Source organism: Gymnoscopelus braueri (genome assembly GCF_963280865.1).
Source record: "Gymnoscopelus braueri genome assembly, chromosome: 16".
NCBI classification, from domain to species: Eukaryota; Metazoa; Chordata; class Actinopteri; order Myctophiformes; family Myctophidae; genus Gymnoscopelus; species Gymnoscopelus braueri.
In genome coordinates, this window is record NC_137616.1 from 37,733,253 (window position 1) to 37,747,459 (window position 14,207).

Consider the following 14,207-nt stretch of genomic DNA (forward strand, 5'->3'; position numbering starts at 1 on the left):
ATTTGAGGGGTCCAGATATACAGTACATACAAACCCTGTTCTAGATGGCATAGAATGGCCACAAAGTAAAAAACCCTTGCTCTTCAATACCTCACACCTTCGACACAACTGTGGCTCAGACAACTGTCTCCAAGCATCAGGCCAAACATCCCAGAGACTGGTGGGGGTGATTTGTAAGGTGGGGTGTGCAGGGAGTCTGAAGTATCCTAGTTTCCACATCAGCAGGGTGTTTTATCAGTGAGAGCTCACCGCTGGAGAGGTTAAGGCTGTGACAGCCCGCAGATTAAGCTTTGATTACCCATGATCCTGCTGTGTGGGAAACGATGCAACAAGGTGACCAATTAGACAGAACCGACAGGATAAGAAGTCCACTATGAATTGCTCCGAGTCAGATATACAGTATCCAGTATACACTATAGACATCACATCTAGCAGGAGAACTAATGATGAGATGAATCTCCCTGACTGCAAGATCTACATGTTAGCAGAAAATATAGAAATTAATTATAAAAAGGGTTTTATGAGGACCTGCAAAAAACCAACACCAGCAGTGAGTAAGAAAACAGCAGGGTGTTGTGAGCCTTGCAAACAGCCAGCAGGTTGTATTACTGTGTTCTTAGCAGGAAGCTGGTGTAAGCCTACAGTATATGACAGAGGCACCAGTTACTTCTGCATTACACAATTCCATCTCCAACCGAGTAAACGAGTATGCGGTAGTATGTGCACACAGCGGTGCATGTGTTCGTTGTAAAATAGCACGCTGTGCTGTGGAAGAGGCCTGAGAGGTGTAGATGTTGCTATGCGGTACACGTAATGCAACACTGCCTTCCTGCCTTGAAGTGCTTGTGTGAACTGCAAAGGAAGAACTCCCTTTTAGTAATATGCAGAAATCCTACCGGTATTAAAGCAAGTTGGAGCGAATATTATTACATTGGCAAACATGTTTTACTGAAAATCAACATAGGGGGAAAGCAGTTTGGAAAACTCCTTGAACATGTGGCGTGTCTGTGTGCGTGTGTGTGTGTGTGCGTCCATGTATACGAGTGCCATACATGCATACATACATACAGAATCAAAATATTGTGGTGCATTTCCCACCTTCTTATCAGGCAGGCTGAACAGAAACTCCCGGTCGAAGCGCCCAGGCCTCCTAAGTGCCGGGTCGATAGAGTCAAGCCTGTTTGTAGCACCAATGACAACTATCTCCCCTCTACTGTCCAAGCCATCCATCAAAGCCAGCAGAGTGGACACGATAGAACTGGACAGAGGAAACACAAAACAGATCGTATGTATTATGACTGAACACATACAATTCAGCAAATAGGTGAAACTGCTATAAGACAGTAGAAATAACAACTCACAAGTCAACAGTGGTGCAGGAACATATATATAGTACAGTATGACTAGAAAAAATAATCTGCCAATTCCCAATTCCCCACTGTTGTTGCTAACCCCACACAGTTGGCCTGGGAGGATGTAGACAACCAGATCTCTTCTGGTACACATTGTCTCCTCTGAGTCGCAAGCCGCTTCTTTCCACCTGACAGTGAGGAGTTTGTCCGGTAGAGTGTAGCACATGCTAAGGAATCTATATCTCTCCCAAAACCACTCCCCGCTCAACCAGGATTCGCCAGTGCAGCAACAAGGCCCCCTGTTGGCCTTTATTATTGGCATTCATTGGCCCTTCATTTGTTCATTTTATTGCCGTTTCATCCACATGAGCACCAGCACGATCTTCACCTAATTAAAATAATATCTTCATGTTAAAGTAATACTAGGTAACGTTTTCAACAAAACTAAAGTTAAATTGTATATCTTTTGCGAGTGGCAAAAGTTTCACAACACCCACTCCGTGAATTTCACCCCCGGAAGCCTTTTATTTATATATTTTCTATTGAAAGTGGACTGGGGGGACTTTCCCGGGGAAATGACGTTCCTGGCCAACGTCATGACGTCGTGGCCGACGTCCCCAGGAACTACCGCAACGGTTTCCTGTTTGGCCAGGAACTACCGCGCTATTAACAAAAAGGAACCTCACACTGATGTTAAGATAATGTAGGATTGGAAGATCGAAAAAGAACAGAAAAAGAAAGCACAGCTCATGGTAACTAATGCTCCACTGGCTAAGAGAAACGATCCGTAGATAGTATAAAACAATTAAAAGATCGCTTTTTGAAACGCTTCCGGCTTCCGGTGAAAACGAATGGAATTCTGGGTAATCGAGGATTACGGAAATTGTATGCAGTGACGGTAGTGACCAGCAGAGGTTGCTAAAAATCGTTATTTGGGATTCTGCATTGTACAACTTTAAACATATTGGTTATATTAAAAATGTCCATCATATTTAATTATGATTTGATATATTGCCCAGCGCTTACTAATTCTACCAGATAGAACAAAATAAGGGATTATAACAGTATGGCCCTTGCTACAAATCCCTCATAGTTACTTAGAGAGTAATAGTTACTTGTAGTTACTGAGTTATTTTGAAAGCTTAAAGAAATACTGTAGGTCTATGGAAAAATACTGGTAGACCCACTAACAGTGTACCATATAGAACCTCTCAGGATGTACCAGCATGCATATTTGATATTTCTCTCTTTTGTTTAAAAATTGTCAATATTATATTTTACACTTTAAACCTCCCCTTTCCTCAACTGTGTGAGTTTCCTTGGGGTTAGGGTAAACAATGCAATGCTTGCCAATCACAGGGTATTCTTCTGGATGAATGGGTACAAATGGAATGTTAAAGTGTAACTGTTGCTCTCTGATTAAAACCAGATCACGATTTCTTGGTTTCTTAAATTTTTTACAAAAAGCATCCAGTCAGTTCAGTTTTTTTTTATTTGAGAATTTGCAATTCTAAGCAGCAGAATGCGTCTCACTGCAAACTTATAAAAATTCACCGTACAGTTTGTTGGATAATGACTGAATATGCATGCAGAGATATACACCATTCCATTTCCTGCTACTTGACTATGGGAAAACTCTAGCATGCCCCTGAAAAGTAAGTCTACAGAACAGTTGAACAAACTTTTGTGGAAGTGGAAGAAATAAAGGGCCAACTTCAAACGACACATACCCGGGCATGCTGGCGGCAAGCAGACCAGATAGTGCTTCGACCACATAATTGCAACGTCACCAGTTCAATTCTGTCTGGAGACCTGTGTTATATGGCTTTTCTAACTATCTGCCTACACTCAATTGCCTGTTTCTTTCTCTACACTGTCCCACCCCGTCTAGGGCAGTAACTGATTATTCATTTCTTAGGTGTTATTCTATATATTACTTCATAGATTAATCAGGAAGCGTTGAATTTTTATAATTGACTTAATACGTTAAGTCTGATTTACCACTTAACTCTTTAACTGCCGGAGTATATACATATGGATATATATGGATTTTTCCATTTTCAAGTAGTCATAGAATATTTATCTCCAGTATGATCGATCCCCTGATGGTTGCTAACCAAGGAGGGTTTCACTGTGCTTCCGCCAAAAAAAATTCATCGCGACCTCCCGTTCACTTGTTATACGTCGTTAAAAATAGCATGTTTTGGCAAAAGAACATCACAAAAAACAACACAGGGATAGAATACAGGATTTTTAAGTAATAAGTTAACCAGGAAGTGAATGGAGCAGTAAATCTTTGGATCACGTCTGTGTGAAACGGGTCGTTGGCAGTGTGGGCACTGGCAGAATTCGACGAGTTAACTCCTTCATGGCAGTCAATGAGTTAATAGCCTATATATACACCGGTACACACAAGCTCACAAGGCATCACGATGTGATCGTCGTGACGCATTGTGAGCTTGTAGATAACCTATTTTCGCTATTTTTTTTAATACATTTTATTCAAACAAATATGTATACATTATATGTATTAGTTTGATTAACTGTTGTAGTTCCATCTAAATAACTAAAACACATTACTAATACCACTACTAATAATAATGTATATAAACTATTGTAATAGATCCTTTCATAAATACTACACCCACTATTTTGTAAATACTAGACCTCACATGTTTTAGGCTGATTGAAAACAACAACAGAAGCAACAGAAAAACATACAATATGTTACACAACAGTTTGTGTAATGAGGAAAGAGACGAGAAGCTTTCTTTTGCTTCCTCTTCGCGGAACAGATATAGAAAGTTGCATGTGTGGGTAGGTAGGGAGTGAGAGGTGTGGCTGGCTGGGTGAATAGTTATGGTGAGATCAGCCATACCTGTGTATCTGGTCCTGCCTGCTGGAGCGAACCGGAGCCAAACCATCAATCTCATCAAAGAAAATAATGGATGGCCTCATCAGGTACGCCTGATGAAAAAAAAAAAAAAAAAAAACTCAAACCACAGTCTCACTACACGGTCATATACTGTAGTTAAAAGCACACTCCACTCCGTTTTTTCTCCATGTCTTTATCAGTAGGAGTAATATCAGTAGGAGCAATGATCAATATATGTTGATAAATCCGTCAACGGTCTCTGTATCACAAAGTCAGAAGATCAGATAGAAACAAAATATATAAATATATATATAACTTATATATAAGTTATATAACTTAACTTACTAGAGGCCTTACCTCTAGTAAGGATATATAGTCAGCGGACGTGAAGCGTCATCACAGCCCGGATAGCTCAGTCGGTAGAGCATGAGACTTTTAATCTCAGGGTCTAGGGTTCAAGTCCCTATCCGGGTGATACATTATTATTTTGTTTCTATCTGGCTTCAGTTGTCCAATTCTCTCCCAACTTTGCTACAAAAATCTCTCATGGCTCTGGCTAGGCAACCATCTACTTTTCCACCTTCACATGTGTCTCCACTTCTAATAATCACCAAACGTTTGCCAATTTACCCCATATAATACAAGGGATAAGAGCACTGCAATAAGAAGAATGGTTGAAATCAAGTTCATTAAAGCGGTTTATAAATCAACCTTGAAGGGTGAGAACTCGGCTATTTAATCTGTAGGCGGCGCGAAACCAAAACGCTCGCCCCAAAACACAGTCACCCCGGGGCAAATCCGGCGGTATTCACCTGGTATTCATAAACGTAACCTCAGTAAACTATGCCTAACATAACCTTATTCCTAAACATAACCTAAGTAAAATGGTGCCAAAACCTAAACTTATTCCTAAACTTAACCTCAGTAAAACTATGGCTAACCCTAAACTTATTTCTAACCTTATCCTCAGTAAAACTAATTCAAAAATACAAGAACGGTTGGTCCGCGAAAACAAATGGGGGCGAGCATGTTTTGGGGCGAGTATTCCAGTTACCAACACAAGCCGACAAACAGATAGAGTTCTCCATTATGCCCATAAATGGGACAAGAACTGACAGATAGAGATCTCCATATATGGCCATATCAGTTGGATCACTGGTTGAACGTAGCTGTGAGGGCCGCAAAGCGGCCCGAACCTCTAGTAAGGATATATAGTCAGCGGACGTGAGGCGACATCGGCGCCCGGATAGCTCAGTCGGTAGAGCATGAGACTTTTAATCTCAGGGTCTAGGGTTCAAGTCCCTATCCGGGTGATACATTATTATTTTGTTTCTATCTGGCATGTTTTGCAGCTGGGCCACCAACCGGCACCCCGGGTAAACATACATACTGCTGCTAATTTGTCTAGTTAATATTATATAGGGGCAATGGAGTGCCAAAACACATTTGCAAACACCTATTAAATGTATTCAGATCAATAAAAGACATTTCAAGCACATTACGTTTTTTATTCCCAGAATTAGAAACATACTGTAGCAAACTTGGCAGACACTTGATTGCATTTTCTTCAGTGCAAGAGTAGTATATTCAAATCTCAAGTTAGTTCTGCCCATGAGTAACATGAGTAACAGTGGTACAAAAGGGGGGGAAACTTTCTCATTCTGAAAATGAATGCCATAAATTAGCAGTAGATATTTTAAAGAAAAAAATAATCATCTCTGCATTAGTGTACAATAACCAGTGCTGGAAATCACCACAGTTTACTGGGGGGACCGTGAACTGAAAATCTGGGCAGGCATCAGTATCCAATTAAAAGCTAATATGACCTCTGACCTCCACCGACTCACCTGGTCAAAGAGGAGGCGTAGCTGCCGTTCTGATTCACCGACCCACTTGCTGAGACAGTCGGCTCCTTTCCTCATGAAGAAGGACACCTTCCTGTCTCCTTGGCTGCACTCGTTGGCTAGCGCCCGCGCTACCAGGGTCTTTCCTGTCCCCGGGGGGCCAAAGAACAAGCATCCTCTGGGTGGGAGAAAGAAAGAGAGGGGAAATGTAGACGTCTGCACTCTTCTCACCTTTGTTCGTTTTTGGACGATCACAAAGCATCACATTACTTCGTCCGATTATGTCAGTAAATTGTACTTCAAAAAAGGAAACTTCTAAATTAGGATTACAGACCTTTTAACCCATTCAATCCGGGGAACGCATCTGGTGTCATTTTAGATTTCTTTGGCTATTCAAAAATAGCAGATCTACAAGCTCATAGTGCAGCACAGAGTGCCGCGCTATGAGCTTGTAGATCTGCTATTTTTAGAAAAAACGTGAACATTTTTGCAAATCTTTAAAGCGAACATTTGCAAAATATTTTGTTCCAGGGACCCCCCCCCCCCCCCCCAGAAGCTAAGATTTGAGTTACAAATGTTCGCTTTAAAAAATACATATTCAAAGATTTCCACACATTTGCACGATTTTTCAAAAATAGCTAATCTTCAAGCTCATAGCGCGGCACCGAGCTTGTATATCTGCTATTTTTTAATAGCCAAAAAAAATCTAAAAGACAGAGATGCATCCCCGGACTGAATGGGTTAATGGCCATGGTACTTGCCTCGTGGTTGAGTATAGCCGAATATTAAGCCTGATGTCGTTCCCAAACCAAAATCGAGGTTGAAATTAAATCATAACAAAAGAAAACCAATTTTCTACCCGCTCGAAAGTAATAGCTTGTGGGTATTGTTGATGGGATGCATTCAGAGCAGTAACTGCCTCTGAGGGAGATAGCTGAGAGTTAGGCTACAGCAAACTCTGTACTCTCAACATCGTTATAGCACACAGGCTGATGTAGGCGGCAATGGGGCTGTGTGTTATATTGATTTGAGACATACCAGGATATCGCTTATCAACTCATGCTATTTCCTACCGCATATTGTATACCAGATTTTGTAGTTCTGTATTCGATTTATAGTTCTATGTTTCTTAACTTTGAAGTCAAATTAATTTTAGATCTAAATGTACTTGGCCTTTAACATTCCATTCTGCCTAGACTTCTGTCAGAAAACATGAAACGGTTTTAAAAAGCCAAATAATTGACAGCGCCAGCAACTAGCGTCTCATGTCAACTCTTCTCACCTGGGAGGCTGGATCTTGAACTTCTCGAAGACTTCTGGGTAAAGCAAAGGGAACACGACCATTTCCTTCAGGGACTGGATGTGGTTACTGAGGCCTCCCACACTGTCAAACCGCACCTGGGGAGAGAGACACACACGCACTTGTTAAGCTATCACATGAATTTGTATTATGTTACACTACTTAATCTGTGCTGTCTGACCGCTGCTGCTATGATCTGTGATGTAATCTGGTATTATTTTATACATGCACTCACTGAACTATCAACGTTCATGGGGTCCACATCAGCCAAACTGGCGCCAACTTTGGCTCGATCACGCAGTACGCCGCTCGCCAGGTCCTCTGTACACAGGTTCATGGGCAAACACCTGATCAATAACAGAATAGTGTTACTGTATGTACAGTAGATTGCAAGGGATAATGAGTCAACCACATAACCACATTGCAATGTCCTCAATGTCCACATCTGCCCGCTCTCAATTTCTTTCTATAAATGAAAAGCGGAAGAATTTCATAAACAAATTAAAATAATTTTTGGTCCAGTCACCCCCCTACATCTACACTCTAAAAAGGATATTAAAATTATGTGCAAAAAAACTAAAATGCACTTAACTTAAATTAATACAATTAAACAAATACATGTGTAAAGACAAGAAGCACATAATTTAGTTGGTCATGTTAGTAAACTAGTTTCTCACTGTTTTCTCACAATACAAAATCTCTATAATGGTGATGCTTTGCTAGGAGACCGAATCGCTGACCATATAATCGCAACATCCCAAGTCCTATCCAGATAAAGATATTAAATAAACAGCAACTGACTGTTTCAGTGAGCTCAAGAGAGGAGAGAGAAGAAGACAGACGCTGTCACCTGTTCCTAGCCCGGGTCATGCTCTTGCCCTTTCTCCTCTCAAAGCGTTCTTCATCAGATGATGAGGTGGTGTCGCTGCTGTGGATGGCGTGTTTCTTCACCCTGGACAGGAGAGGTGTGAAAAACAGCACTAAGCGTCACAGAGATTAAAGGAATCTCTCACACACTTAAAACAGGAGAAGAGGAGAGTATTAGCCAGACTAGAGCTAGGCTAGATTCACACATGAACAGCAACCTTGACGTTATCTAGACATTATCCATTGAGAATGCAAATGTCCGACTTAGACCGATTTAGTGCAACAGACTTTACGCTTCCAGCTCCCTTGGACTTGGCGCTTCCAGCTCCCTTGGGTTATAGGAGAATACCGGACAAATTAAGTGTTGTCTTTGATGTCTCGTTACTCACCTATTGACGTGAAAAGTGGCGCTCTTTTTTTCCATCGATTCCCCTGTCGTCATTTTTTAAACCCCCTCCGTTGTCATAATGGGAGCGCGTGGGTTAGGGAGATTCGTCTATTATAACCGATGCAAAGTTGTTTTTTTCTCTACTGCTAGTCATTGTGGAGTCTCATGATAGTCAAACATGAGACCTGGCAACACGAGTTGCCAGGTTCTGGAAAGAAACAAGCATCCAGTGTTAAATCGTTCGGCAGTAGCGCTAGCCTCTCAGGCTAGCTACTCTCATGTTTGACTATCATGAGACTCCACAATGACTAGCAGTAGAGAAAAAAACAACTTTGCATCGGTTATAATAGACGAATCTCCCTAACCCACGCGCTCCCATTATGACAACGGAGGGGGTTTAAAAAATGACGACAGGGGAATCGATGGAAAAAAAGAACGCCACTTTTCACGTCAATAGGTGAGTAACGAGACATCAAAGACAACACTTAATTTGTCCGGTATTCTCCTTTAAGTCAGTCAGTGTAAAGTTCGATTCGGCATAAAACACCTCAATGTGTGAATGGACCCAGTCATTTTCCGGCTAATTTACATGATTGAGCGAATGGGCGTAAGACATTTCTATTGTCAGGAGAGGAGCCTCCCCAAGGAGTTTGAAGCAAGAGTTATATATATATACCAACAGTGGTCTAAGCAGTTGGAAATATTCACAGATTCAAACTTATGTTAACTTCTGTGACCTCCTAAGCCATTGGTTCTCAAAGTCGGGTCCTTGGGGGGGTTTCAGGGGGTTCCCAGCTAAAGTAGTTAACATAGCATCAAAATCATTTTAACCATATTTTATACTTTGGCTATTTAAAGACAGCAGATATACAACCTCGTGAAAAAAAAATCGTGAAAATGTGTGCAAATCTTTCCATATGTATTTTTTTAAGCGGACGTTTTTAATGCAAATCTTCGCTTCTGGGGGTCCCTGGCACAAAACATTTTCAGATCGGGGTCCGCGGCCAAATCAATGTCATTTTAGGGGTCCCTGGCATGAAAAGGTTTCAGAAGCACTGTCCTAAGCCACTCCTGGGCAGTGGCTCAGGAGTTACGAGCGGAAGGTTCTCGGTTTCATCCCCGGCTCCCCCAGCGTTTCTACCGAAGTGTCCTTGAGCAAGACACTGAAACCCTAACTGCTCCCGCCTCCCGATGAGCAGGTTGGTGCCTTGAATGGTTTCCCTGCCATCTGTGTGTGAATGGGTGAATGTAATGCACAATGTAAAGCGCTTTTGGATGATGGTCCTATATAAATGAACCGTATCAACAGTTCATAAGTGAAACATTGTTCAAACACAGACTCTTACCAACCATAGAATTGTAGACGATGAGATACAACCCCATTTTCATTTCAGACAGTCCCTGCGCATTTGAACATAGAGACCAATGTTATTTGTCCAGCTCGAAGGACGGCTCATTTAGATGAAAATGAGGTTGTAGCTTATTGTAAACATTCGATGGGAAAGATGCGTCATCAATATTTTAACATTGTTCAGCTATTGTTCACGTAAGTTTGAACCCTTTATAATATACCGTAAATTTCAGACTATAAGCCACGACTTTTTCCCCATTTTTCGACCCTGCGGCTTATATAACAGTGCGGCTTATCTATGGATTTTTACAGCTAACGGCCACTAGGGGACCTCCTAAATCTATGGATTTTACACCCGCGGCTTATAGTCCAGTGCGGCTTATATATGTACAAATCATTCAATTTAGCTGCTGTGGCTTATATTCAGGTGCGGCTTATAGTGCGAAAATTACGGTAGTTATTAGTGGTTGTAAGTTTCAGATGAACACTCGTTATTTCTATTCTTGCAGCCTTATTATGAAGTAACATTTGAGCATATAAAATACACTTAAAAATCCGTCGAATTCAATGGTTTGATTGTCATTTACTTCCACAGTCCTGATGGTGGTTTGTTGTGTTTGGGTGCATCAATGAGAGACTGCATGTCAAACTCGTTATCTCTCCCGCACTCTGTTAGGAGTGAGCTAACACGGGCGTCTACTCAAGATACCACGCCCTGAAACGGACTATTACAGTAATGTGTTAACATGTCCGACACGGACAGTCTCCTGTTGCATACTACTACGCGTGAAAAGGGCAACACCGGACAACGTCCCAATCTGATTCCCTGTACATTTTTCAGAGTTCATAATATGTGAAAGAGTCTAAAGGTCTGTACAGACCACGCTGTCTTGTCCTGACATCTGACAATGTTGGGATGAAATCAGATCGGGTGAGGTCAGCTCCAAACACCGAAAGATTAGCTTATGGCACTGTTCTGCATGAGAGGAAATAAAACTACCGTACTGGAATGAATAACGTTATAACTAGGGGTGTGCCGATATATCGTCCCGCGATATATCGCGATACGTTTTCGTGACGATATGTATCGTTTTGGAGAAAAATAAATATCGTAAAAAATACAACAATAATAATCAGGCATGCAAACAGCCCCGAGGTGAAAAGGGTGACAACATGTTTTTTTTCGGGGTCAGATGTCACACTATTGCCCTATTTGGATTCAAAACGGCTATTGTAGCTGAAGTTTGCATGTCTGAATAATGCAAAAACAGAATTATTTGTTTGCATTAGCTTTTTTTCTCCCCCATATATTTTCATAATAAAAAAGTGCGTATCGTATCGTATCGAAATCGTATCGAAGTTGTGAGCCCAATATCGTATCGTTTCGTGAAACGGCACACCCCTAGTTATAACATTATAGCCTACTCCTCGCAAAAGTGTGACTGATGCTGTAATGAATGCAGCTCTTTGAGTTGTTGAACACATTCCTGCTACTCGCAGGGTTTTACAAGTGAGTTTTGTTCGTCTTAAAAATGTGACATTAAACGTGACATTATTTTGCCAGAAGTGAGAATGTTCCATAAAATAATTGCAACCGTAAAGTGCCGGTGTTTCCGTTATCTCTCTCTCTTTCTATCGCACCAAACTCGCTGCAGGAGCTATATCAACCATTACACATAAAAATATGTCTGTCATCTTATCAATTGCGACATTCTTTAGCCAGAAAAGAGTGCTTTCCATAAAATAATTGCATCGGTGAAGTGCCTGCAAGTCTCTCTCTCTCTCTCTCCCTCACAGACACACTCTCTGCTTCAATAAATCTGTCTCTTTCTTTCTTTCTGTCTCTCTCTCCCTCTCTCTATGCATGGCATCCAAATAATTTTTCCGGTTCGCAATGGGCAAATGCGAGTGAAATGCTCTCCCTTCCCAACACATCCCGCCGCCAATTAAACATACCGAATCAAGTGATCGGGCCTCGTTAATGCCTGGCTACTACCACCGATGCTGCATTACACAATGCACATTATCCGACCAATTTTCGGGCAGATGCTAATTGATGGCAGTCGCCAATGAAACTTCTTTACCTAGGTAGGAAATTAATTGGCACCAAAAAAAAAAAAACATCTGCTGCCATCATAGTCTGTTGCAGTCGGAATGTAGACATACTTTTAGCATGTTTTGCTTTTGACATGTTCTGCTTATTGTCTGTCACTTTTAAAGTGCATGTGAGACTGCTGGTTGGGCAGTAGGCTTGGTGAGAGTAAGGTATTCTGAAACTTTTCCGACCACAAAAGGATGATTGATGGTTGTTATGCATAAGGTGCGGGGCACAGAAATGAGTTGCGGCCTCGACTTTGGAGAACGCGAATCCCATGCACTCGCACATTAAATTTGAACTCACACACTATTAGAAAAATGGTTGCATTATGTGAGCACTTTGGTTGCAGTCTGGAGCCCTGGTAGATGATGTAAAGCGTTTCAGAGTGCATAATGGGATACGGAACTTTGTTTAGTATCTAATATGGCTACAAATTTTCACAAAAGTCCTTCTACTGACCTTATATGGCTTCTCCTTGCCGGGGATCTGTGGGTGTCAAACAGTGATGGATTGCTCTGTTTTCTGTTTACAGGCTCTGAGGGGGCAAACACAGAGGGAGAGCATCGGACACAAAGTCTCCAAAACGAAATAAATGTGGTTCAGGTGAAATGCATAAACAAAGGCCAGTCACAACCAAACCCAAAAGCAAGTTAAAGAGTGAATGCTGTTCAGCGGGAATGTACCAATAGGGGGCGCCTCATATCTCTGCACGGTCTTGCGTTGCCTCAGGTTGTACGGACGGTCATCCTCCTCTCCTGGCTCTTCCGCTTCATCTCCTTCATCTTCATCATCCTCCTCCTCCTCCTCCTCTTCCTCTTCCTCACCGTGGGATTCTGAACAACAGACATAACTTTCAGATGAGGCAGGAATTGGACCATCCAAATGCTGAGTTCTTCTCTAGTTCTCTAGTTTACAATTTGCATTTTGGAATACAGGTGGAAGGTTATTTGAGTGATCTCAGTTAAAGAAATTAGTTGGGGAAAATATGATTAAGCATGGGTTATTTATAACTCTTCCATCCCCCAGCTCCTACATTCTATTTCATAAAAATAAACATTATTTGTATAGCCCTCTAAAAAAGTTACAAAGTGCTTTACAAAAGTAAACGAATGACGTCATGCAACATAACCAAACTTATGAAAAATTATTGGATTGAAATTGGGACTGGAACATTTTGTTTAAAATAACACATTTCAGAAGCAGCACACACGGAGGGTGATTTACCTTCCGTACCCTCTTCTTCCTCTGGCTCCTTCTCCGGCTTGCTCGTGGCTTTGTGGTGCGTCGGCAAGGTGAACGTGTTCCGCCGCAAGGACTTCCTGCGTTTCACCCGGGAATACATGTCCATGTTGTTTTCCTAAAAAGGGAGAGAACGGCTTTCGGGTCACACTCATTGTTCACACCTTCCCCATTCGTCATTCTGAGACCAAACTCCACAGTTTCCAGGGACATGGTTTTCATATTCTGTAACAGGACACTGGGGGGGGTACCGCCTGGTCTGGGAAGGTGCAGCCTATCATAGTTGTAGAGCGCACTCACCTCCTCTGTATCTCCAGTCCACATCCGAAGCCTTTCCACCTCCCGGTTCTGTCTGATGCTGCTGATGTTGTCCATCTCCTGGAGGACTGCCTCTGCCGTGCTACACACAACGTAACACAAAACACAAGACCCAGTCACACAACTGGGACAAGCAAAGGGCACATACTCTGCATAATCACCTTCCTTTCCTTGTACACATGATTGATTGATTTATTATAATTTAGATCTGTGTAGTACGGCAGCCCCTTTTGCCGATCTCTCTCCCTTATTGCATGCGTGTGCTGCCGGCTGCGCCGACAGCTTGTTGTGTGTACTTAGAAAACAGTAGACTGCAGTTAACCACCCGCTGTGCATAAGCACCCTGCACCCTATTAGAGCCATGGGACTCAACCATCTGCAATTTAACACTCTTTTGTCAGAGAGTAAAATTGAACATAGCATACCACATTGACGTCTGCTGGTTGAGAGGAGCTGTGCTCAAATGTTCGTTTCTGTTTTTCATTCACGTGCGGAAATTGGACCGTTCACAAATGAGAAGAATGCCATAATCGGAATACCCACACTGGCTTCATGATCTAACTTTTTTGATGGAT

At 41.9% G+C, this 14,207-nt stretch overlaps 1 protein-coding gene across 1 annotated transcript in view; it reads right to left on the reverse strand.

Annotated features, from left to right (window-relative positions):
* Positions 1-14,207, reverse strand: part of atad2b (ATPase family AAA domain containing 2B) — a 132,136-nt gene that overhangs the window by 104,619 nt on the left and 13,310 nt on the right. The window contains exons 5-14 of the mRNA XM_080453753.1: positions 13,615-13,714; positions 13,300-13,432; positions 12,759-12,908; positions 12,535-12,610; positions 8,222-8,323; positions 7,607-7,718; positions 7,354-7,469; positions 6,075-6,249; positions 4,231-4,319; positions 1,099-1,258 (exon numbers count right to left, since the gene is read on the reverse strand). Coding sequence (XP_080309879.1) covers positions 1,099-1,258; positions 4,231-4,319; positions 6,075-6,249; positions 7,354-7,469; positions 7,607-7,718; positions 8,222-8,323; positions 12,535-12,610; positions 12,759-12,908; positions 13,300-13,432; positions 13,615-13,714 — 1,213 coding nt within the window. The remainder of the gene's footprint in view (positions 1-1,098; positions 1,259-4,230; positions 4,320-6,074; positions 6,250-7,353; positions 7,470-7,606; positions 7,719-8,221; positions 8,324-12,534; positions 12,611-12,758; positions 12,909-13,299; positions 13,433-13,614; positions 13,715-14,207) is intronic.